Genomic DNA, 23,305 nt, shown 5'->3' with positions numbered 1-23,305 from the left:
CGCACACACATACGGAGCTGTCCACTCTGAATGTAAATGTCCTCTAGTGCTGAACTCTCACTATGCTAACGAGCCTTTAAAAAGCCGTGTCACTACACTAATGAATATGCATCAGTGGCCCGGTGAGGGTGACCTGTAGGGATGGGACAGAGGTCACGAGAGGTGGGGCGTCAGAAATGAGCACCCGAGCTCCCGTGAGACCTGAATGGACAGAAAAGAACACATTCGCCCAAACACATAACACACACACAGAGGGAAGCAACACAAGATGACCGAGCTGCGAATCCACCTATCCCAAACCCAACCCTGTCTTGCCCTACCCTCCCTCTCTCTTGCTCCAGCTTTCACACTCTTCTTCTTGATGTCTAACAACTGGTGATACATAAACTCTTCCCTACCTCACTGTTTTCCTCCGCCTCTCTTGCCCTCTCTGGTCCTGTCAGCCTTTATCCTCCTCCTCCACCTCTCTGTAAGGAAAAGGAGTACCTGTGAGTCTGGACGTTGCCGCTGGGACGACCGAATACAGGTATGTCTCCGGGTCCTTTTTTACCCTCTTTGTTTCATCAATCAAAAGTACTTTGATTTAGTTCTTGCGCCTGAGCCGAGTGAAAAGTAACTGTGTGTAAACCATGAACGCAGAGAAATTTTAATAAGGTCCGTGCAGGTCGTTATCGAACACAGGCTGGGGTACAAAATCATCATGGGTGATTTATTGGTTGGTAACTTTCAGTGATTTTCTTTTGCTTCTTCTGAAAGATCTTCTCAAGGTTAAGGAAATATCCAATGTCAAGCTAAAAAAAGGCTGTTTAAACTTTTACATTTTTAGATAAAGAGCTTTCATCTGTCATGACATCATATTTAATACACTGTAATGAAGCTGCAACCTTGTTAGATCTGGTGTAGAAAGAGTTTCAGCTGCATTAATGACTGAAGTTGGGGGACCATATGGCGCAGATACTGAGTCACTCATTATCACCTCTGCAGCAGACTTGAGAAAAAGCCGCCAATAGCATCATTACGCCTTCCTTTGCATGTACCTCGAATTCTTCGTTTGCTCCCGCAGCTGTCAGTGGCTTCTGTTTGAGCTTTTCAGAAAAAGCAGACATAAACTGAGATCAGTGTCCGCTTGGGTGTGAGATCACATCTGCTGACTCAACCCCAGATATTTAATACCTGTGATGTCTGCAGAATAGACAATAACATATCAAAACATTTTTGCACTTGGGAGTCCAGTCTTGGCAGCGGGACTTTTCTCTCATATACCGAGCGTGACCTTGGCCTGTGAGTCTTACCCCTGGCAGCTCACTGTGGAACAGCAGCGGTCCACGCGTGATGCCTCAACTTCACCTGTCCCCTTCCTCTCCTCCGTCCCTCTCCCTCTGCATGTCAGCAGGTCTGGCAGAGACGGCTGCTTGCATATCCTGTGTTCGAGTGTTAGTGCCAGGCCAGCAGAAACAGGAGAAGTTATTTGACACCAATGGTCATACAGTGTCTAGAAGCAGATTATTGCTACAAATACATCTGATCGATAACGCGCTGGTGTGTATGTGTGTTTATGCGATCTGTTTGGTTCCTCAAATTAGATTTTTGCACATTTGGAGGGCATTTGTGAGCCTATTTCTGTTTTGTTGAAGTGCATTGTTTTGTATATTGCACAAGTTGTCATTTTAGGGGCCGAGCTGATATTTTTCTGTATCTCTGTCTCTCTGCCAGTTTAATTCTGGATCTGCTGTCTTTCCTTAAATAATGACTGGGAACCGTCGAGCTGCCCCAGATGCCCCCGGCACCCCCGATACCCCAACCCACTTGCCAAATGCAACAACCACCCCAGGCCAAAAACAACCTGGAGGCCACAATCCCAACAAGTTCATGAGTGAACTGCGCAGCATCCACAGTGAGTAGGACACCTAAGTCCTTCTCCATCCTTGTAGACAGTAATCCCCATGTTCTGGTATAGCATACATGCACGGCACAATTTGCAGACACCCTCCTGTACATTGTGTAACTCGCAGAAGAAACACATTTATTACAATGTTGTGGTAACTTGACCTTCATCAGCGTGATGACCGCCTAGTTACCCAAACATTTACAAGTTTGACAGTGTGCAGAAGGTTGTCTGCAAACTTTGAAACAGAGGTGTGAAGTGTTCTTTTGCTCTGATAACATAAGTGTATACAATCCTGCCTATGTACTAATATGGTGTAGCGCACTGACACTCAACTTATGACCCAGTAGCGTGACGGGTGGCTGGCCGACCATTTTCTAATTCAGTGGTTCCCAACAGATGGATCCTGGTCCAAAAGTGGGTCGTGGATCCATTCTGACTGGACCACAAGTGACTCACAAATGTGTCAAATTTGCAAAAAACACACTTTATCTTTAAGTACAGTGAATTTCTGGCACAGTGCTTTTATTTTGAAGTGCTGTAGAGTGAGTGAACAACGGACAGCTACTTGACAAAGACAGCAAACTAGCTCGACAACATGGGCAAACGCAAGTATGACCCTGAATACATTAAACCATGTGGAGCTTGAACTAATGACTAAGGAGAAATCTGGACCCTGTTGCTGGACCAGTTGGGAACCACTGCTCGAAATCGCAATTAAATAAATTGATTCACACTGGGAATTTCCTTTTGTACTTTGAATGTACATACCAGAGTGCATTAAAAAGCATCAAAATAGAGCCTTTGTATCAAATAAAAAAGTGCCAGGGGAAGATCCCCAGATCCCCCAACAGAGGACTGGCTAATTGGCTATCAATTATTAATGTTTGTTTATTTACTGGCCCCTTGGCCTCCTGTGATCTTGTAAAACTGGCCCCTTGGGCAAAGCAAGTCAAGTATCCCTGGTAGCCATTAAACACGGCATTTCTAGAAGATAATTGGGTCAAATACCCAAGCACCAGAGCCAGGTATAACCCTGGAGGCTTTTGTTAAAGCATGCTAGGCATTAAAGTGTTATTTCATATGTGGCAATTTGGGAGAACAAAAAGTGCTGTAGCTCTGTCTTGTTTCAAGAATATAAATAAGATCGTTATCTGTGTTCCTTATCATTGGAGGTCTGGACTCAGACAGCTGGAATAATTGGATGGCAAATCATTTTCAGGGAGGAAAAGGTGCAGGGAGTGTCTTTGTTTTCAGGGATGTGTGGCTAAATGAGGAAGGGTCAGAAAAGACCAGGATTTGCTCAAATGGGACAGATTAATGACGTTACTTTTAAAAATGGAAATGGACCCTTATCTCCCTGGTGGAGGTGGATTATCTGTTTCTCCTGTGTGGAAGTTATTCCTTTGTATTAGTTCAGATGTGCCAGTTGTATATGCATACTGCCTGTAATGCTATGCGCATGTATAATGGAGAATCAAAACTGCAAGTCATGAAAGATGTCATTGAATATGTCACTTGATATCATAGTCATCTCGCTTCAATTATGCTTTGGAACAAGCAGAATACATAACGGATAGATAAATTATCACACCATTTATTACAGGTGTATCGGACTTCACTTCACTTCACTTCACTTCATCTTCACTTTGTGTATCTTCAATTATGCCGTCTGTGTTTTCAGACTGGATGAGAAAAATAGCTTTATCTTGTAGGGAAAGTTAAGGGTAACATTCTGAACACTGCTGACTAAAAAAGTATGTAAATCAATTATGTATCATCTGTGTGTGTTTTATGTGGATCTGCAGTGCCATCATGGGCCGTTGCTGCCCTTTGCATCGTGGTTTTGTGCGTGGCGCTGTCGTGTGCCGTGTGTGTGTGGAAGAAGTGCTTGAAAAAGAAGGACAAGGACAAAGAAAAGGACAAGAAAAAGGGAAAAGAGAAGAGTAACGGAGGCTTTGACACTGAAATGGATGGAGGTTACAAAGAGGTAGGCTACACACATACGCAGTCTCCCCCTGCAGATGTATTGTCCTTGCAATGTATCACCGTCCTGACATCCGGGTCAGCCAGGATTAGTAAAACTGTCAGTGTGTGTTAAGACTAATGGATGTTTTGCACATTGCTCATATTGTAGTAAAGGTTGAGGTCTGAGATGAGCTGTTTTGGAGAGTTGCACTGACGTCAAGGATGCGGGTCACATTTAAACACACTGATGGTGTAAAAACTGCCTGTCCCCTTCAAACAATAAATAAACTTTAGATGGTTACATTATTGTTGTTTAATTGCCTCTGGCTGTGTAATCCTATGCGATACACTGCAGGAACACAGCACATATAGATGCTCTACAAGTAGTGAGACAGAAGGTCTTCATTGATTACTTGTAAAGCTATATTTTTTACCTGCATGTAATCTGCGTTTGTTTGCGTGTGTGTGTGTGGACAGCCGTTGAAAGATGAAGGTACCAAAGAAACAGATCTGTCAGATAATGAGCCTAAGGAGGAGGAGAAGTTGGGGAGACTGCATTTCACATTAGACTACAACTTCACAGATAATACGGTAAGATGCTGTTATTCACTATGACATGTTTTTGCCCACCATCTGCCAACTCTAAAATGTCACCACTTTAATACTTCTTCTCTCTCTGCCAATTAGATTCTCATCTCTTCTTATTACTTCCCTTTGCTATCACATTCTAGCTGGTGGTCGGCATCTTGCAGGCTGCTGAACTTCCTGCCATGGACGTGGGCGGTAGCTCGGACCCTTATGTTAAACTCTATCTGCTCCCGGACAAAAAGAAAAAGTTTGAAACCAAAGTTCATAGGAAGACCCTCGAACCCAACTTCAATGAGACGTTCACATTTAAGGTGAGCTGAAGCTCCTAGATATATTATAAAAGTGAATTATTTATGCCGACTAGGTTCACTATCATCACATACATGTTTCAAATTCTTGTCTTTGATGTGTGTTCTGTAGGTACCGTACACTGAGCTGGGCGGAAAGACGCTGGTGATGACTGTGTACGACTTTGACCGCTTCTCCAAACACGATGCCATAGGAGCTGTGAAGATACTGATGAGCAGTGTGGACTTCAGCCAGTCTCTGCAGGAGTGGAGGGATCTGCAGAAGGCAGAGAAGGAGGAGGTGGGAGCACACTGTGAGAAGGGGAGAGGAGGTGAACTTGGAAAAAGGGATTCGCAAAGTCAAACAGCATAAACAAAAAAAAAATCATGCCTTTAGATTTTCCATAATTAACAGACAGTTTGAAAATAGGTTTCCTTTTATATAATGATGTGTTTCGAGGAAAGTGTTACTGATGCTTGATGTGTCTTTGACTTGAGGGACTGGTGGTGCAAAAGCGGGGGAGGTGTGTCAAATATTTTTTTACGCACTGAGGAGGGACTCACAACTTTAAATAATTGTATTTTGTGTTAATTGAAACACCCTCAGAATCCTAAACAACATCATCAGGTTTGAAAGACACAAAGTGACACCATTTAAGGTAGCAAGAAAGTGTAAAAACAGAAAATATTGTAAGCTTTTCAAATTCATAAGAGGTGTTTGGGCCTATTAAATGTTGGTTTTGTGTGGTAGGACCAATGCCAGGTGGCTGTCATGCATCCATATTCTGCTGAAGTGCACACACAGCTTGCATGACGATGCGATTTGTAAGGAGGATTTGCATTTTGCTTGAGAAATTAGCTGCCTAATGTGTGTTTTCATATTTTGGTGTGAATAGAAAAAAATAAATATGGTTAATTATGGTAGAGGGAGGGTCATGTGTTTTCCCCCAGTTACTCACGGAGGTTCTAGGAAAAATATTTGTAGCTCTGGGGAGGGTCAAGATTAAAGAAAAACCTCAGTCACACCCCAGCCGTCCCTCTCCTCTGATAAACAACAGTAAAATCAAATACTTTCTCCTTTTGATACTTGCACTTAATTTCAAAGCCAGGACTACTGCACAGAATAGTCACCTCTGTTGCAAAGCCATACTTACGTTTCAAGAGATTTCTCCAGCCACATACTCACTTTCCCCTCTCTGTATTAGAGTGAGCGGCTTGGAGACATCTGTTTGTCCTTGAGGTATGTGCCTACTGCGGGGAAGCTGACAGTGGTGATTTTGGAGGCCAAAAACCTGAAGAAAATGGATGTGGGTGGATTATCAGGTGAGTCAAACAGCAGCAAACTGGATTCACACACTAGATTAAAGTTGAAACTCCATGTCAGTTCAGAGTTCTTCAGTACCCGACCTATTCCTCTTCTCTGCCTTGATAAAGTAACACTTTTTAATCATTCAAAAAATAAAAACATAAACATGTCTCTGCACTCTTCATAGCATGACTAGGTGCACCCTTAATAGCCTACAAGTCTGGTTAAGCATTAAGCCCTTACAACTTCTTTTTTAAGTGGTGTGTCGACTTTCAGGCAGTTTCTATTTCGGGGAAACTGTCAGGAGCTACTACAATAGATGTTGTGTGTTCACTGATGGAGTTACTGCATCAGTGCCAGGCTGTTGCTCTGACATAAAACCTCTCTGTTCTCTGTGTCAGACCCTTACGTGAAGATCCACTTGATGCAGAATGGGAAAAGGCTCAAGAAAAAGAAAACAACGATAAAGAAGAACACTTTAAACCCTTACTACAACGAGTCTTTCAGCTTTGAAGTGCCATGTGAACAGATAGAGGTACATAAATCCGTACACACACATACAGAGGCACATACAGTCAATCATAAATTAATCAATTTCCTTTGTGTGTGTGCGTGTCTATTTTCATTTATAGAAGGTGCAGGTAGCAGTGACTGTGCTGGACTATGATAAGATTGGGAAGAATGATGCCATCGGGAAGGTGCTGCTGGGCAGTAACAGCACTGGGACTGAGCAACGGCATTGGGAAGACATGCTGGCAAACCCTCGCAGGCCAATAGCTCAATGGCATAGCCTCAAACCAGAGGATGAAATCAATGCGCTAATTTCGAACAAGAAATGAAACTGTGACCTCAGTGGGCAATGTGTCCTTGCAGCATTTACCTCAACTACATCCAGTTTATATTCCTACCTCTCCCTTAATTCTCCTTAAAACCCTGTACTAAGTAAAACTACCTAAAAATAACCTCCCTGTTGCACTCCTGGCACTATTCAAGTCACTCCTGTGGACTCTAAACCTTCTTCCTCCTGTATTTCCCTCCTCCTGCTTCTACCAAAACTGCTACAAAGAATTTTAAACAAAGATGCATCACTATGTACAGTGCTATTAAATTAAACCAGATTTTTAAAACCTTTGTGTGTTTCTTCTGTTCTGTGCCGATCAAAAACATGCACGCTAAGCCTGATATAAACATGATTAACCTGCAGAGGGAGACAATCCAAAGGCTAATGAAATGAGATCGTCCTATGACTGCTATTGTGTTTCTAAATTCATAACATTCACTGTTGCATTTTCCTAGTTAAATTTCCTAGTTCAATTTCCTTTGATTGTAATTTACTGCAACATCTCACAATAAAATTACATGATATGAAATGATGAAAAGGAAAGTACACCGGTTATGGTGTTGGAGTACAGCCTAGACTGAGAGAAATGCCAACATAAGTGTCTTGGCATCATCATTTCTAGACAGGTTTCTCGGCAGCATCACAGCCAAAGTGGCAGAACGGGCTCACAACAAGAATATGATCAAATATTTTCCCTCTGTCTTGGACTTGGACTTTCCTAAGAATAATACAATTCTTATCTACATCCTTTCCAATGTGATACATCATTTCTTAGATTATTCAATCTTACATGGTAAATAAGAAGTGAAGCATCACCCATCCTCTCTAATGTGTTGGTAGATGGTATGTGCGGTCACACTTCATAACATTTTCTTCTGGCAGAGCCTGGCAGTTTGAAGTGTAGATGGCAATAAAATATGAATCAAAACAACATTAAGTTCAGAGTGCATCCTCACTCATATGGTGTACACCTCTCTATGCAGAATGGTAAAAATAATTCCTTATCATAATTTTGAGAGGGTTGATTCATCTATACAAAGTCAAGAAGCATTATAAGCCTCGCAGTTATTGGAATACAGTAAAGCTTCATTTAAAATTCCAGTGCCAATTAAACGCCCAGTCCTTTTTACTAGCCCAGTGTAGCTATGTTTTGACAAATAAACCCCTGTCTGGTCTGGTTGCAGAGAAGTTCATTTTTATAGATGTTTTTGGATGCATAAAGCCAGATCCTTGGCTACCCACTTATACATATAAGTATAAATGTTTAAACTTTTGTCAATATGGAGATGCTACACATCGTTAGCTCGGTAAGATTCTCCACAATTCAATCGTTGAGTTCATTTTGCTGAAACCATGAGCACCAAAGAATAATTCTTTCAGATTTACTGGGATGGTAAACAAGAGAGATGAAAAAAGATGGTCACTCTCTACATCTGAGGCTGTCATAAAGTCAAATTATGCGTCTATTCTTACCCGGTAGGTTATTTATATTCCTTTAGTCCGTAAGAGTCCTAAGATCAAAAGAATCAGAAGGGTTTTTCATAAAAAATAATCCAAGTTGTGAATATGGTTTTGACAGGTAAAGTGGTGTTGTGTCTGTATGCCAGGTGCCGTCAAATGAGTGCCGTAACTCGGTCCCTCACTGAAGCCCTGTCCGTCAGAGCTAGATCAAATGAATGATCCATAATTAATGTTATTCGAAGCCTAATTTTTACACAAGTAATATTCATACTGGTTTAAATAAACAATTTGATAGTATTTCCCATCTTTGCTGAGCAACAGTTTAGTGTGAAAGGAATTAAAGGCCTGTCCCATATAGACACCTGTCCCAAATATAGGCCTGTTGACGTCAGTGATTCAAGAAAATAATAGCCTGGGCTATGGTATACTGCATTGGACTATATTAGATGTTGCGTACATTTTGACAGACCATGCATATGCTTATACAACAATCAGCATACTGCTATCCTGCTTCTAAATGTGGCAATTATTTAATCGTTTCATACAACTTAAACAAAGCACAGCATGTAGAAATAGCAATAGAAAGCCTTTACTTTCATTGTACAATGAGAACACATCGAGATTAAGAGTGCTACATCTGACCAGGTGCCAACTAAAACAGGCAAATAAAAAACGGACAACATAATCATCATCATCATCATCCATAAAATTGAAAATAAATAGTGTAAAAAATAGACTGTATCAAGCTGTTGCACATGTAAAATAAAGTGGCATATTTAATATATAGTGGATTGCGCTGATTATTTAAATTAAATTAAAAACAAGTGAATTAAAAACAACTTTAACAAAGCACAGCGAACCATATCTGCTGAGGTAACATTAACGTTACTGAGCTTCAGGTTTAGCCCAATGTTAGGCATATGGTAATATTTTTTTCCATTTTATCTATTAATAATTAAATAATAATTATTTTAATAATTATGTAATAAAAAATAACTTCTTTAATATTCAATAACCCCTTTCACCAACAACTTAAACTTCAATTAAATCAAATACAACATATCCTGGTGTGAGAGGAGTGTCAACTCCTCAACTCAACAGCATGGCAGCAAAACTGAACAGACCTAACGTTAGCTAGCTTACTTTAGCATCGTTACAATAACTTAGTCGTCGGCAAGAAGTCAAAAAAACAAGTAAGGTAAGGTAAATTTACCATAAAGTTGCATTTTAAGATGGATTTAGTGCTAAACTAAATGTCCAACGATGAACATAACGAACGCTAGCTAACCGAGCTATAGCTAACCTAGCTAGCTAACTTTCGTAATGATAGCTACTGTAGCTAGCCCAACTGACGATAGCTAGGCTAACGTCTGTTTCGTGGTGTTAGCTGTACCTATAACGATTTTATGATTTCATTACAGTAAGTTGTGAGTTTACTCTTACTGTTCTGCTGTCTGACGGCACATAAGTTATATAGCTTCTGGTGTAATGGTAACGTTATTTGTGGTTGGCGTCCTAAAAACCGTCTGCCAAATTCATCACAACTAACGTTACAGTACGCTAACGTTATGGGAATAACCGGAAATTCCCTGTTTTGTGTTTTGTCAAAGACGGTGGATAAACCTAATCCAGTATCTTTGGTTTTGTTCAATGGCACTGCCGTTGACCTCCGCTTATGTCTACGTCAAAAGTGTCACGCCCAGGTCATGTCAGCCAGAATTTTAACCCTAACTTTAGAGGTGAAAACTTCCGTGATGGAGCGACAGACCTGCAACTCTCACACACACACACACAGACCACAGAGGCGAGTCAGTAACCGAGCCTGTCTGCTGGCTGAGGATGTTGGAGTGACAGAGAATAGAGCAGGCTTACCTGCCCACACAGGTGTAGGCTACTCGTCATCTGCTCAGGGGGGCTGTCGCCGCCGGGTAGGTTTCACTGGTACGACCGAGCATCGTCCCGGTGCTACCAAACATCCTAAAGCCTTTCCTCCCGGGACCATTGAGATGCACCGTTAACGTTTTCGGCGGGACTTCCTTTCGGACTCTGAGATGAACTTAAAGTGGACAGTGAAACGATTTCTTCTTATGTCGTTTTCAGTCTCCCACTTACTGTTTCTTGAGGGTGAGTGTGACAGATTTATTTCTACAGAATATTATGATAATAAAGTTTGCTGCACAGATATTAATGTAAACTACATTTAACATAGAGGGACATAGGTCTACCATAAGTGGTGAAAAGTCTTTATATTAAGTCACAATATCATTGTATTACAAGTTCTTATAAATATTATTGGCAAATCCTATCTTAGTGTTTATCTATATTATAGGTCAAAGGTCATTTGCCTTTCTAAATCATCATTCATGAAGCATGTATTGTATAAAACTGCTCTTGCTCACTGCCCTTTCATGTTATTGCGTGGCACCCAACTGCTAAATCATTACAAGTGACACAGATGTGAATTATTAAAATGTTTCTTTAGATACATCTAGCTACATTATCAAGATGATTTTATATTAGATAAGTAGCTGATACCTATTTTGAAAATGAATATGTACCTTTATGTTTAGGAGCTCAGAGCCGACTTTCAGTGGCAGAAGGAAGACTACAGAGGTAAATCAAAGGAATGGAAATGCAGTACAATAACAGTGTGGCTAAAATATAAGTAATATTGAGTAAAAAAAAAAGATGATTTTACACAGATAATTCTCACACAATTTTCTAAGCTGGCTGATGAATTAATTTACACTTTCTGTTTCTGTCACTAGAGTGTGTGGCAGCGACAGCGCAAGAGTGTGTGTGCATGTGCACTTGTGCGTGTGAGGTTTCAGTAAAGAGTAGTTTGGAGTCCGAATTCAAGTGGTGTAAAGTGCACTTAAGTCTCCCCTCTGACTGTTTCTCCCCACTAATGTGCATGTTTGTGTGTGTGCAGGAGGGCTAATGCACTTCGGAGGAAACGGGATCTCCTCGGGGAGGAGGTTGGTACATTACACCTAAGAGAACCAGAGGAGGTCAGGGCACCCACATGCGCACAGCACCCTAACCGGCACAAAGCTGTCTTTGTAAAGAATAAGACACACTCACTAACATGTACACTTTCTCCCACTCAACCTGATGCAACTTTTAACTTACAGCAGCAGGTCACCAAACGCTACAGCGCTATGTCACTGATGCTGTTAAAGCTTGAGAATCATTTGAGGAACTACTCTAAGTGTTTACTGTTCACTGTTTTCCAAGACATACAGACCGCTGCTGTCGGAGGGTACTCTGTCACGCAGCATTTTACACAACTACACAGCCAGAGATGCCTCTTCAGGTAAATCCGCTGCTTCTGAAGCGACCCATTCACAGATGCCTAAAACTTTCTTTACTCAGATAGACTGGGGAAAGTGAACTTGAGTTTGTTCGTTGTGTTCTCCCCCAGAATATTGCGGCTGCCTCAATGGTGGCTGGTGTCAGGAGGGCGGTGTGTGTGACTGTGCTCAGTTCCAGGCACTGGGAGACCGCTGCCAGATCAGTGAGTAATACACACACATACACCTACATGTCTTCCTTTGGTGTCAGATCAGATTCGTCAGAGTATCATCCACATGGAAGCCTCATTGTTAATTGACAAGCACCATTCCTGGTATGCAGCAGACTAGCTGGTTAGAAGGCTTACAACTTTTTAATAACTGCGCACAGTGTACAGTTACACACTCAGTTATACAGGAATGTGTATGAGATTGTTAGTGTGTGCGCATCAGCCTCACGGATCATTCAACAAACATTAATTACGTGCACACACTCCGGTATTAATTATCAGATTTTCCCCAGATCTCTCTCTCTTTTTCTCTCTATCTCTCTTTGTTGATACAAATCCATCAGCCTCCAATCAATCCACCCACACACGCCCGCACACACACACACACACACACACACATACACAGACTCCCTAAAGCAGCAGATATAAAATCACTGGCACTAAAGTAATAGGGTAAGGGCTGAGTGATGGAGTTTCTGGTTTCTATATTCTGAACAGATCCCTTATATAGAATATCAGACGATCTGAGGTCACCATTATTGTAAAGATATTTTTCATTTGAATGAACTACTTTAGTGTTGACACACATGTTTGAACCAGTATAGTTCCTGAGGGACTTGTAACTGGATTGAGGCTTAAAATGACATCCTGAAATAGACTATTTCTAGGAAGATAAATAAGTATTTAGCACACTCAAATAAAACATAGTAGCATGAAAGTGGGCCATAACAATAAGCTTCCTCAAAAAAAAAAAAAATCATAAAAGCCTCATCCATGACGGATTATCAAGCTTCCCAGCTGTAATGCAAATTCTGAAGATCAGGATAACGGAGCTGATGTCACAGAGTACATTTTCTAAAAATGTTAAATATGATTTGGAAATTGTGTGAATTAAATCATGGGTATCTTGTAATTAACATATGCAAAGAGTCAGTTACAAAATGTACCATTTCGAATTCCCATCATCATGACAAACCACTCACTGATAAGATTAGAAGATGTGACTCACTGTCACCAGCCCCCCCACCCCCTCAGAGTTTCTTAGGCAGCATCTTGGCATCACCAGCTGTGGGGATTTCCTGTAACAAAGGGCTTTTTAGAAAATCCAGGTATTCATTTTCCACTGATAAGTTTAATGAAATAAAAGATGATAAAGGCGATAGGATGCATGACTTGCCCTCTCAGTTCAACTAAGTGCCAATTTCTGCTGAAATTCATTTGTGTAACCACATGAAACTAAGCCACTTCATCATTACGATGATCTTGTCAAAATGAATTGGCCGTTTTCCTCTCAGTACCTAACCAGGGCCAGGATAGAGACGGGATCTGCAGGTCGTGGGGTCAGCACCATTACGAAACATTTGATGGAATCTACTTCTACTTCCCTGGAACCTGCTCTTATATTCTGGCCCAGGACTGCTACTCAGCTGCACCACAGTACACGGTGTGGGTAAGAGCATACAGATCGAAATAACACTTAAATATTTGACCAGAATTTAACATGTATTTGTGCAGGGTAGTCTGGCTTTTTTACAGTAACACCATGTTTGCAGTCTAGCTAAAATAATATAAAAGTCATGCTGAAGCTAAAGTACAGTTTAACTACTCAAACCAACCATAATCTTTGAACAAACAGGAGTTAGATAAGGGTTATATAACAGTAGGTGGCATGCCAATTACCAGTTATTATAAATGCTGTAAAAGCTGCAATGTCATATTTTTTTGGTTAGTTTTGAATTGTCTTTTTCTAGCATACACTGTATTCCTCATGACCTATTACACAATCGGGCAGTTGAAATTTAGGAACAGAAGACTCAGGCCTTTTTGAGACCTCTTAGTTATCTTATGCAGTATTTAACACCCATATTTTAAGGGATAAGTCTGGTTATATTCTTTATATTTCATTGTCTATGAATCCAATGAAAAGACAAAACTAACAATAGATCAAACAAGTATTGTTTAGCCTGATAAAGATACTCCTTTATGCAGAAGACCCCCATTGATTTCCAAAAAACATTTGAAAACATTATTGTATGTTTCTACCAAAGAAATGGAAACTGTAGTTTATTTTGAGCCCCCAACAAGTGTACTACTTCCTCCCGTTTGAGTAATATCTGCTAATAACTATAATTCCCAGCTGTTATAGATAGATTTTTAAAAAAAAAAAATTATATTATTTATTTGTGTTTGTAAAGGTTTACATTGTCAGTAGGAACAATTGGGCTTGGAGCTGAGAGCCACTGACAAGATAGGGAAGACAGGAAGTTTTAAGAGACGGACTAACAGATTGTTGATTTTGTTGTTTTCATACCATTTGTTAACGATAACAAAAATATAGGATATCACCAGCCTTATAATTTAAGATGACAAATAATTCTAATAGCATTTAACATTACAGTTTTTGTAACATTGTTTTTATTAGCTGATTTATTTGCTTCAAAATTAAGCTCCTAAAGTGTCTCTAATCTGTCATACATTGTTTGATTATCATAGCCTAAGTGAATTAAATTGTTACAGCAATTCGGAGGGCATATCACAACAGTCATTTGTGGCAGATGGTGGCAGCATCATTACCTGACAGATGACTGTTTTTTTTTGTTTTTTTTTTTAGAACAGCTCAGGTTACAGACCGTGGCTAATCCTTGTTAATACATTTCGATGCTTGTCCCTCTGTGACCCTTTCTTTTATTCGCTTCCTACGTTTTTTTCTTGTCTTTTCAGGTCCACAACAGCAGAGTGTGTGACGGGAGTGTGTATTCATGCCCAAGAGCACTCAGCCTGTTCTTCCCAAATGAGGAAGAGATCCACATCTCTGGATATCAGGTCCACCAGGGAGGCCGCAGGTGTGTGTGTGTTTGTGTGTGTGTGTTCGCTCTGTTGCAGAGAGAAAAAGACACAGATTGATTTTTAGAGTCCTTAATAAAAACATCTTGCTACAAAATTTAAGAACAGAAAGGGAAAAAGAACTGTTACCACCTCATTCACACTGAGCGTTATGAACATGATTCACTTTTTCTGCCACTCTCTGGATGTGTCTGTCTCTGAAATGTCAGGCTAAGTCTGCCTCAGACTGTAGGCGGTGTGTTTATTGAGCGACTGGCCGACTACCTGCTGGTGAAGAGTGTGTTTGGCTTCTCTTTGGCCTGGGATGGAGGCTCAGGCGTCTACCTGAAGATGAGTGAGGAGCACCAAGGTGCCCCCTGTGGCCTTTGTGGGAACTTCAACCATCTTGCTGGCGATGACCTCACCACTTCCCGTGGTAGGACCGGCCTGACCGGCCCCTCATCCTCTTATCCCTTCTCTCAGCACCCACTCACCTCAATTATTATTATTATACACTCAACACTGATTGTGGTCAATTATAGTAGCACTGGGACCCGAGGAGACCAGAGTGGAAGGATAGGGGAGAACTGATAGTTTGGGTTTGAATGGCTGGAAGGAGCAAGAATCCTTCCTCAGATGACCAGTAATATGAACTGCAGTCCCCTGCTTGTTTGAGCAGAGAGCTGTCCAGCTGAGTGAGGATGAGCTCAGAGAAGGAGAGTAAACAAGTGGAAGGGCCCTGACTATAAAGCTACAATGGGCATGGCGCTTTTACAGACACAAAGTTTTAATCATATTTCCTCTCAATGCCCTATTTCATTTGAATTTTATTGTATTCTACTTTGTTTAATGTGAATTTTTAATGACAATGTAGAAACAGAAATTATTGTGTGCATGTTTGAATGTCACATCAACTTGTGGTTTGTGTGCTGGGTGTACATATATACTGTGTTGCCTGTGTGTTTTAGGCATTCGGACAGATGAGCCTGCAGTGTTTGCTAACAGCTGGGCTGTGGACCTGCCTCATGAGAGAGCCTGTCCCTCAGTAGACCTCGACTTTAATGGGCCCTGCCACTCTGAGTCAGACATGGATGTAAGAACCACAGACACATTTTTTCTACTAGTGTTACTATTGGCATACATGTCACCACAGCACACCATATACATATTTCTACTGCTTGATAAAAGAACCAGCAATTTTAGCTCTGTCATGATTAAATTAAAAGAGATAATTAAGATTTTTTGGAGTGAGGTTGTATGATGTACTTATATTAACGACAGTAAATGGTGGCTGCCTTGCCCCCACTTTGGAGAAGCAGGCAGGAGTGTTGTCAAGGGAGCTTAGCAATGTGCTGCTGTGCACAAGGGCAGCAGCAAAATGTGTTTTAACCACCTTAAAAAGGCCCACCTGAAAAAATTAATGTCACTTTAAGTGTATGCTATATTTATAGTAATTTCACTGCTTAAACTTGCTGTCAGACAGCACTTTCCGACAAGGAACTGGAGCCGTTATCTATGCTCTCTTCACAGCCACTAGACTCCTCTGACAAAAAGAGTAAATTTGACTTCACATAACAGGAAGTGCTGCTGCTGTCTACCGCTGCTTCAGTCGGTTATTTTGTGTTATTGTGTGACTTTGGTAAATCTAAACTAACCCTTTGAAACACCAAAGTTGCTTCAGTTTCACATAAAAATGTTCGGACTGATAAGGTATGGGAAATTTACCACATGGAACAGATAATTTACTCCTTGAGACTCTAAAAAGAAATATTCATTAAAAGTTGGGGCCCTGCTACAGCCATGCTAACATAGTGAAATGTTCGAAATCCGCCCACATTTTTTACAGTACATATATGTATCTTTATCTCCCCTACCTGACTCTTTTTAGTCTTTTTTTTGGTCAACATTGCTTTTTCCCTAATTTATACCTTGTATTCTATTTTAAAATGAATACATAAAGCTGGGATGTGTTTGGTTTATTTTAATTATAAATATAAATATTTCAATGTTTGGCTGTAAATCACATAGGCACAGCTGTTAAAAAAAAAAAAAAAAACAGCATGGAAATTCGGAAAATGAAGTTGCTGGAATTGAAATAAAAACTAAGAAAAAAGAAGGGATGTCAGGCGGCAAGGGAAAGTGGTGATAATATTCTAAATAAACTAAAATAAACTGATAATTATTTTTTAGGTGAGCTTGTTTTTGGTGGCTAACATATATTTCACTGCTCCTCCTGTCCACAGCAGTACATCACTTAGCTTCTGTGGCAGTACTCCTGCCAGCTTCTCCAAACTGTTGGGGTGTGACCCCAATCAACTGTAGGTAGTACACTGCATATGGACCTCACAAAACCCTACTCTAAAAAATCTGAAATATCCCTTTTAGACTAAAAACTGTCATTTCTGTTAAGTTTTTAGAGAATTGTCCTTGTGTGTTGTGTTTCTGCAGTGCTTGTGTCAGCAGTGTTTTTGTTTTGCAGTAGTTCTCTGTATCATATTACGTGCATAATATTCAAACCATACTGTGTTTATTGTGAATGTGTGCAGGACGCCATAGAGAAATGCAGTGCACTTCTCTTCTTCCCATTTCTGTCCTGTCATGAAAACATTGACCCAAATCCCTTTGTGGCCAGCTGTGTGTCTGACCTCTGCGTGTAAGTCAAAACACACACACATTGATTATTGATACATTTACCTCTTTCTTCACCCTCTCTGCTCTGTGTTGTTACCAGTGTAAGACCCTTACAGAATAAACATCCATCACTAGCTGCAGTATAGGCTTCAGTTGTAGAGACTCTTCAAATAAAATCAATGCAACTTTCCCCCAAAAAACATTTCATATTTATAACATTTCAAGTTTTTCTTTCAGTTCTGATGATGAGGAAACATTTTGTCGAGCCTTGGTTGAGTACACTCGAGCCTGCTCACATGTTGGATATCCAGTAAGAGAGTGGAGAGACAGCTTCCCTTCTTGTAGTGAGTTACCACGGCAGCTTCACACACATTTATATTAGGGCAACATTTTTACCATGCTCATGTTCTGTAATCTGCCTTTGTGTGAAACTCAGGTGTGTGTGTTTTTGTATGCAGATGATGGCTGTGAGGAGAGTTTTGTCTACAGAGACTGTATCAGCTGCTGCCCACCCACCTGTACATTTGAGAAAGAGTGTCTGGGAACCAACTTGCATTGTCTGGATGGCTGCTACTGCCCTGATGGTATTTAATTATCTTCCCAATTTGTGTTAAATTGAGTTTAATTGATTGACCTCTAAACTTTGCAGTCCTCCTTCCCACAGGTCTTATCCTACAAAATGGAACATGTATCGCTGTTTCTCAGTGTCCATGTATTTACCATGGTACATCTTATGTGCAAGGACATGTGCTTCAACAAGGATGTAGTGTTTGGTAAGTGTGGACCTGTAATCACTCGTGAGTATGCACTGTATCTTTGCCGATGTGCTGCTAACCGACTGTTTGTTCTTTGCCAGCGTGTGCATGGGAGGAGTGTGGAACTGCACTGAGAACAACTGCACAGGTGAGTTTATTCCTTCAGAGCAGTTATTGAAGGGGAAATGGCAAATTAAGATTAATTACTTTACCCTTTACTCCCTTCGTAGCCGAGTGTTCGGTGGTAGGTGACTTGTTTGTGACGACATTTGACGGTAGGATGTTTCTCCAGCCGGGGGCGTGTCAGTACGTCCTGGCAAAGAGCCGCAGCAGCAGCAGATTCACCGTCACACTGCAGTATACTACCTGTGGAGAGGTAGCGCACATGATTACTTGCACACGCACACATGCATTCACACACTTACCAAACATGGAGTATGCTTTCTGCGTAGGTATAACAGGACCTTCTGTGTTGTCTTTGTGTCCACAGCAGCAGGTGTGTATTCAGTCGGTGACAGTGGTGTTGGATGAGGATGTGAGTCGTCAGATCACTTTAACCAGAGAGGGTGAGGTGATAATGGGTGTCAACCCGGCGCCTGTCCTGCCCTATGCTGATGGTAGGAATCACAAAGCTATTTAGCACACCACAGGGCTGTTACATATCAAATGCAGTCACATCACACTGAAATAATTCCTCTTTGTTCTGCAATAAAAATAATTATTACTCGATCATGGGCCTTGATTTTCTCTTTACATAGATGCAGTGGAAGTGCAGAAGCTGACCTCTGTGTTTACACAGCTAAAGGCAGGGATCGGCCTGAGGCTGCATTATGATGGTCGAGGGGGGCGGGTGTATCTGCAGCTGGACAGCCAGTGGCGTGGACAGACGCTGGGCCTCTGTGGAACCTTCAATGGCAATCTACGAGATGACTTCCTGTGAGCAAGTGCTTACTTAATGATCAGTGTAGAAAATGTAACTTTACATGACTATGTTTGTGTGCATGTAGGTCACCGTCAGGAATGATAGAGGGCACTCCTCAGCTTCATGCCAATGCTTGGAAGGTTTCATCCGCTTGTGTCGCTCCAGTCAACCTGCCCATCATAGACCCATGTGAGATGAACCAGCACAATGGTAATAATGGCTTCATCTGTTTTTATTATTTTGGGTGTACTTGTTATTTTAAAGGGGAACTCCAACTACTAAAATCATAGATGTTATTCAAGTGGTTTAAAGCAGTCCAAAAATATTAGGTTATATCTCCTAAATTCAAAAACTTGGGTGCTAAAACTAAAATTCTGTGATGTCATAGGGTATAAAGTCTGGAGCTGCTCCATAGACAATGAATTGGGAGAGATGTTATAGATGACACTGAGAGCAGCCAGGGAAAAGTTCTGAGTATATGGGTCCATTTTCTGTTTCAGGGCTGAGAACATTACAATAGAATAAAGCTTGTTTAGGTATAAAAAAGAAACCAACCATTTGTCCGTTCACAAAATCTGGCTCTCATTCATTGTCTATCGAGCAGCTCTTGATTTATACCCTATTACATAACAAGTTTGAGACTTACTTCTCTGGTTTCTGGCTTTGAGAAAGAGTAGCTCATGCGCACAAATATTTATTGAACTTTCCAAGGCCATTGAAATAACGCACTGGAATTCTTAATTTATGTGGCATTCTCCTTTGAATGCCAGCAGCTCTACAGACTGCACTATACATCATCACATCCTAAATATGATTGTGACACTGAGTTGTACAAGTTTAGTTGCAGGGTATCTGAGTTTCTTCAGACTAGAATTTCAAATGTATTAAATGGAGTTGTGTGTTTATATATTCTAGTGTACTATGCATCCCAGTGTGAAGTGCTTATGGGGAGTGTGTTTACCCCGTGTCATGGCTACATCAGTCCAAACGTCTACCAGCAGCAGTGCCGCTATCAGGCCTGTCGCTGTGGGAGCAGCTGTTTGTGCACAGCGCTCGCTCACTACGCTTACCTCTGCTCCAAACACGGGGTCGACATTGATTTCAGATCACAAGTCTCTGAATGTGGTGAGTATTTGGCTTCTGGGTTACTGTGTTGTGTTTAAGATACTTTGAAATGTACGGTTGGAAATGGTCACAGATTAAAACTGTGCTACATTTGTGGACTGAGTATTTGTGTTTGTTTAAAACTTTATTGAAATTTGTCTTTGAAATGGCTCACACAGTACACATAGAGTAAAAACTTCTCTAACAGTTAAAGAGATTGTATTGTCTTAGGGGCACAGTATATAGAATGTGTATATCTTTGTGTGTGTGTGTGTGTGTGTGTATTTACACAGGAGTGGTGTGTCTTGGAGGCATGCTGTACCACTCTTGCGTGTCGTCATGTGGGCGGTCCTGTCGTGCTCTCTCTAGCACGGAGACATGTACCCCTGACGACTGTGCCGAGGGGTGTGGCTGTCCAGACGGCAGCTACCATGACGATGTGCGCCAGCGCTGTGTGCAACTGTAAGATTTCGCCACCTCATATTTCATCCTAACAATGGTCATCAATTGCGATTTGGCAGAAACACACACACATGGGCAAACACCAACACAAAATAAAGCATCGTCATTAGTGAATGTAATTAGAATAATGACACGAGTTTTTCCTCAGGTCTCAGTGTCACTGTTATTCCATGGGTGGTGTGTCACAACCAGGGGAGGTGACCTTCAGCGCCTCTGGCCCCTGGTGAGTCACAGCTGGCCTTGACCTTCACTGAAAGTAAAAACTCACTTTGGCTGCTGTCCTAACTGCACACAGTGTCCTCAGCATCCTCACAGACACACACGGTCTGATACATTTGAGAAAGCAATAAAAGCTTAAGTGATTGTCAAATGAGACGTAGAGCACTTAAACTAACCTTGTGTTTGATAACATTACTCTCTTTCCCAAACACTCACTTCTTTTTCTCTCCCTTCCTGTCTCCTCCATCAGCCTCTGCAGAAATGGGAAGATGGAGTGTGTGCCAGAGGAAAAAGGTAACCTCTCTGCACTCCCTCCCCTCCCTTCAGTTCCTGCTCTCGTTCGTTCCAACAACAAAGTGCTGTTTCAGGCTGTGTCCCTCTTGCTGAAATCAAGAGCCTTATGTCTGTGGTTGTAGCTTGTTTCCCATGACTGGCTGTTGCGTTTGATGTTTAAGACGACCGGGGCATTGATTTTCTTGAGTGTATGTGTGTGTGTTGGTATGTGTGTCTGTGCATGCGGATTCTAGAGCCAGATAGTGTAGAGGTCGGGGAGTGTCCGGAGGGGAAGGTGTACCACAGCTGCACCGAGCAGAGAGGAGGCGTAGCCTGCGCACCGACCTGCCGTAACCTGATGTTGAACCTCACCTGCCCTCCCAGTACACCATGCATCCCTGGCTGTGTCTGCCCTCCTGGGTAAAAAAAAAAAAAAAAAAAAAAGCATCTGCTGCCTTTCAGTATCATTGTGTATTTGTCTTTTTCAAAGACCATGAAAGTCATTTTTCCAGTCCAGTTGGCAAATATACTATATTATTCAGTGTTTCCTACCTTCCAGGGAGTCACGATCCTGTTAATTTCAGTATGATGTAAAAATCGTCATGCAGATTCTGTAATGGTGAGCGAAATCAAGTCTCTAGGTGATTTTCATACTGTAATAAAAGCAACTGAAACTACTGGCTGCCTGGAAGCTAGTCAGTAGTCATCTAATTTCTGGATAAAAGCACAGGTTTAGTCTTTTAAAGGTGTAAGAGCTTGTACAGTAGTAAGTGCCTTTGTCAAATGCAAATTAAAAGCCTTCATTGAGAGCACCTTGACCTTATTTACTTTCCACACCTATAATTCCCAAGTGTAAACAAAATCAACACAGGCTACATACATAACTCACAGAACTTATTACATAAATTAACTTACTCAGGGTTCCCAGGCATCCTGGAAAGACAGTTTTCTAGTTATAGAAAATGAGAGGAAAAAGTCCTGGAGAAGCTTTTGTTGTGTGGGCAAATAATTTCAACATTGCTTCATCTATCAGAGCTCCTCAAAACAGATAACATTGCCATCTGAAGGCTAAGTTATGATCAGAATCTTAATGTACAAACAGTAGTTTATGGACGAGTGTTTGGAATTTGAAAAAGGCTTCTTTGGGTGTTGTGGAAACACTCTGAACACACCCCCAAGTCACGTCACTTGGTAGAACCTGCTGTTTGGATGACATTACAATTTAAGCTGCCAAAACCCTGAATAATGTAATTCAAGCAGAGTATCGAGGATAAAGTTGTTTGGATTAGTGATTCTTGAGAAAGCTGCTACTGGAGGCCAAGCAGGCACTGCAGTAGTTATAATTAAGTGAAGCCTTGAACATCTGCAGGTGTGTGTGCATTAATTTATGATCAGTTGCTCATAATTTCTAAGCGTGTAAGAGATCATTTCATAGATTACAGTAAGTTATAGCCATAGACCGCACATTATTAATATCAGACTTCCACAGAGTGGAGAATGATCTTTAGAATAGAATGACCCTGTGTACTGCAAAAGGGGTTTTCAATCAGGTGTTTGCATGTTCTCTACCTCCTAACTGAGTTATGTTTTATCTTTGAAGGCTGGTGCTGCACAACAGTGAGTGTTACTATCCAGAGAACTGCCCCTGTGCCTGGCTGGGCCTTGAATACCTCCCTGGAGAAACCGTGGAAACTCCATGTTATAAATGGTATACACCTGTGTTTTACTCCCCATTTGTATTTTTCCCAAAGGTAGAAGCACCAGAATAAGCAGTGATGCAATCATATTATTTCTGAATTGAGATTTTACTGCATATGCATTTTTTTCTGTGTAGGATTAGAACTCAAACAAACTGTGACTCAGAACATAAAGTTGTATTGTTCACAGCACAATGAGTTTCTCTTTACTCTCCGCATGTGCACCCGCCTGTCCGTCTCCTCAGTGTGTGTCACCGTGGCTATTTTAACTGTAGCTACTCGCCGTGTCCAGCTGTGTGTACCGTCTACAGCGACAGACACTACCACACCTTCGATGGCCTTGAGTATGACTACCACTCTGACTGTCAGGTCTACCTGCTTAAAGTGAGTAGATTCTGTGTGTGGTTGTAAAATGACGTCATCAGCTTAGACATAGATGCTAGACTGTACCCAGCAACGACAGTGTTTTACCTAGTCCCGCCTTATTGTGCTGTGATTGGCTATTACCAACCCTAACCATGACCTCCGACCTCAACACACCAATCACAGCATGTAGTCAC

The 23,305-nt window shown here is 41.3% G+C and overlaps 2 protein-coding genes across 2 annotated transcripts in view; both read left to right on the top strand.

Annotated features, from left to right (window-relative positions):
- The first annotated feature begins 387 nt into the window (after positions 1–387).
- On the top strand, positions 388–7,101 carry syt1b (synaptotagmin Ib). Its single transcript, XM_050073162.1, has 9 exons — positions 388–526; positions 1,714–1,894; positions 3,694–3,875; positions 4,331–4,444; positions 4,585–4,752; positions 4,862–5,029; positions 5,934–6,051; positions 6,436–6,569; positions 6,667–7,101. Exons 2-9 carry the CDS (start codon positions 1,747–1,749, stop codon positions 6,871–6,873), a joined length of 1,239 nt encoding a protein of 412 aa, XP_049929119.1. The 5' UTR covers positions 388–526; positions 1,714–1,746; the 3' UTR covers positions 6,874–7,101.
- A 3,286-nt stretch (positions 7,102–10,387) lies between these two features.
- Positions 10,388–23,305, top strand: part of otogl (otogelin-like) — a 31,747-nt gene continuing 18,829 nt past the window's right edge. Inside the window, exons 1-25 of the mRNA XM_050073161.1 lie at positions 10,388–10,460; positions 10,907–10,949; positions 11,269–11,347; positions 11,574–11,652; positions 11,761–11,853; positions 13,155–13,309; positions 14,581–14,702; positions 14,913–15,118; positions 15,651–15,775; positions 17,229–17,335; positions 17,551–17,657; positions 17,772–17,897; positions 17,978–18,086; positions 18,170–18,216; positions 18,299–18,444; positions 18,559–18,685; positions 18,827–19,004; positions 19,076–19,200; positions 19,906–20,115; positions 20,388–20,556; positions 20,705–20,779; positions 21,026–21,069; positions 21,303–21,468; positions 22,649–22,756; positions 22,991–23,129. Coding sequence (XP_049929118.1) covers positions 10,388–10,460; positions 10,907–10,949; positions 11,269–11,347; positions 11,574–11,652; positions 11,761–11,853; positions 13,155–13,309; positions 14,581–14,702; positions 14,913–15,118; positions 15,651–15,775; positions 17,229–17,335; positions 17,551–17,657; positions 17,772–17,897; positions 17,978–18,086; positions 18,170–18,216; positions 18,299–18,444; positions 18,559–18,685; positions 18,827–19,004; positions 19,076–19,200; positions 19,906–20,115; positions 20,388–20,556; positions 20,705–20,779; positions 21,026–21,069; positions 21,303–21,468; positions 22,649–22,756; positions 22,991–23,129 — 2,958 coding nt within the window. The remainder of the gene's footprint in view (positions 10,461–10,906; positions 10,950–11,268; positions 11,348–11,573; positions 11,653–11,760; positions 11,854–13,154; positions 13,310–14,580; positions 14,703–14,912; positions 15,119–15,650; positions 15,776–17,228; positions 17,336–17,550; positions 17,658–17,771; positions 17,898–17,977; positions 18,087–18,169; positions 18,217–18,298; positions 18,445–18,558; positions 18,686–18,826; positions 19,005–19,075; positions 19,201–19,905; positions 20,116–20,387; positions 20,557–20,704; positions 20,780–21,025; positions 21,070–21,302; positions 21,469–22,648; positions 22,757–22,990; positions 23,130–23,305) is intronic.

Source organism: Epinephelus moara, chromosome 20, assembly GCF_006386435.1.
Source record: "Epinephelus moara isolate mb chromosome 20, YSFRI_EMoa_1.0, whole genome shotgun sequence".
Taxonomy (NCBI): domain Eukaryota; kingdom Metazoa; phylum Chordata; class Actinopteri; order Perciformes; family Serranidae; genus Epinephelus; species Epinephelus moara.
The sequence above is the reverse complement of the archived record's forward strand: the minus strand, read 5'-3'. Positions and strand labels throughout refer to the sequence as shown.

Excerpts from the sequence above, each read along its gene's own strand:
- syt1b (XM_050073162.1), top strand. The coding sequence starts at position 1,747 with ATGACTGGGAACCGTCGAGCTGCCCCAGATGCCCCCGGCACCCCCGAT. Across the intron at positions 1,895-3,693 it reads TGAACTGCGCAGCATCCACA|TGCCATCATGGGCCGTTGCT; the intron begins GTGAGTAGGACA and ends GTGGATCTGCAG. Across the intron at positions 4,445-4,584 it reads ACAACTTCACAGATAATACG|CTGGTGGTCGGCATCTTGCA; the intron begins GTAAGATGCTGT and ends ATCACATTCTAG.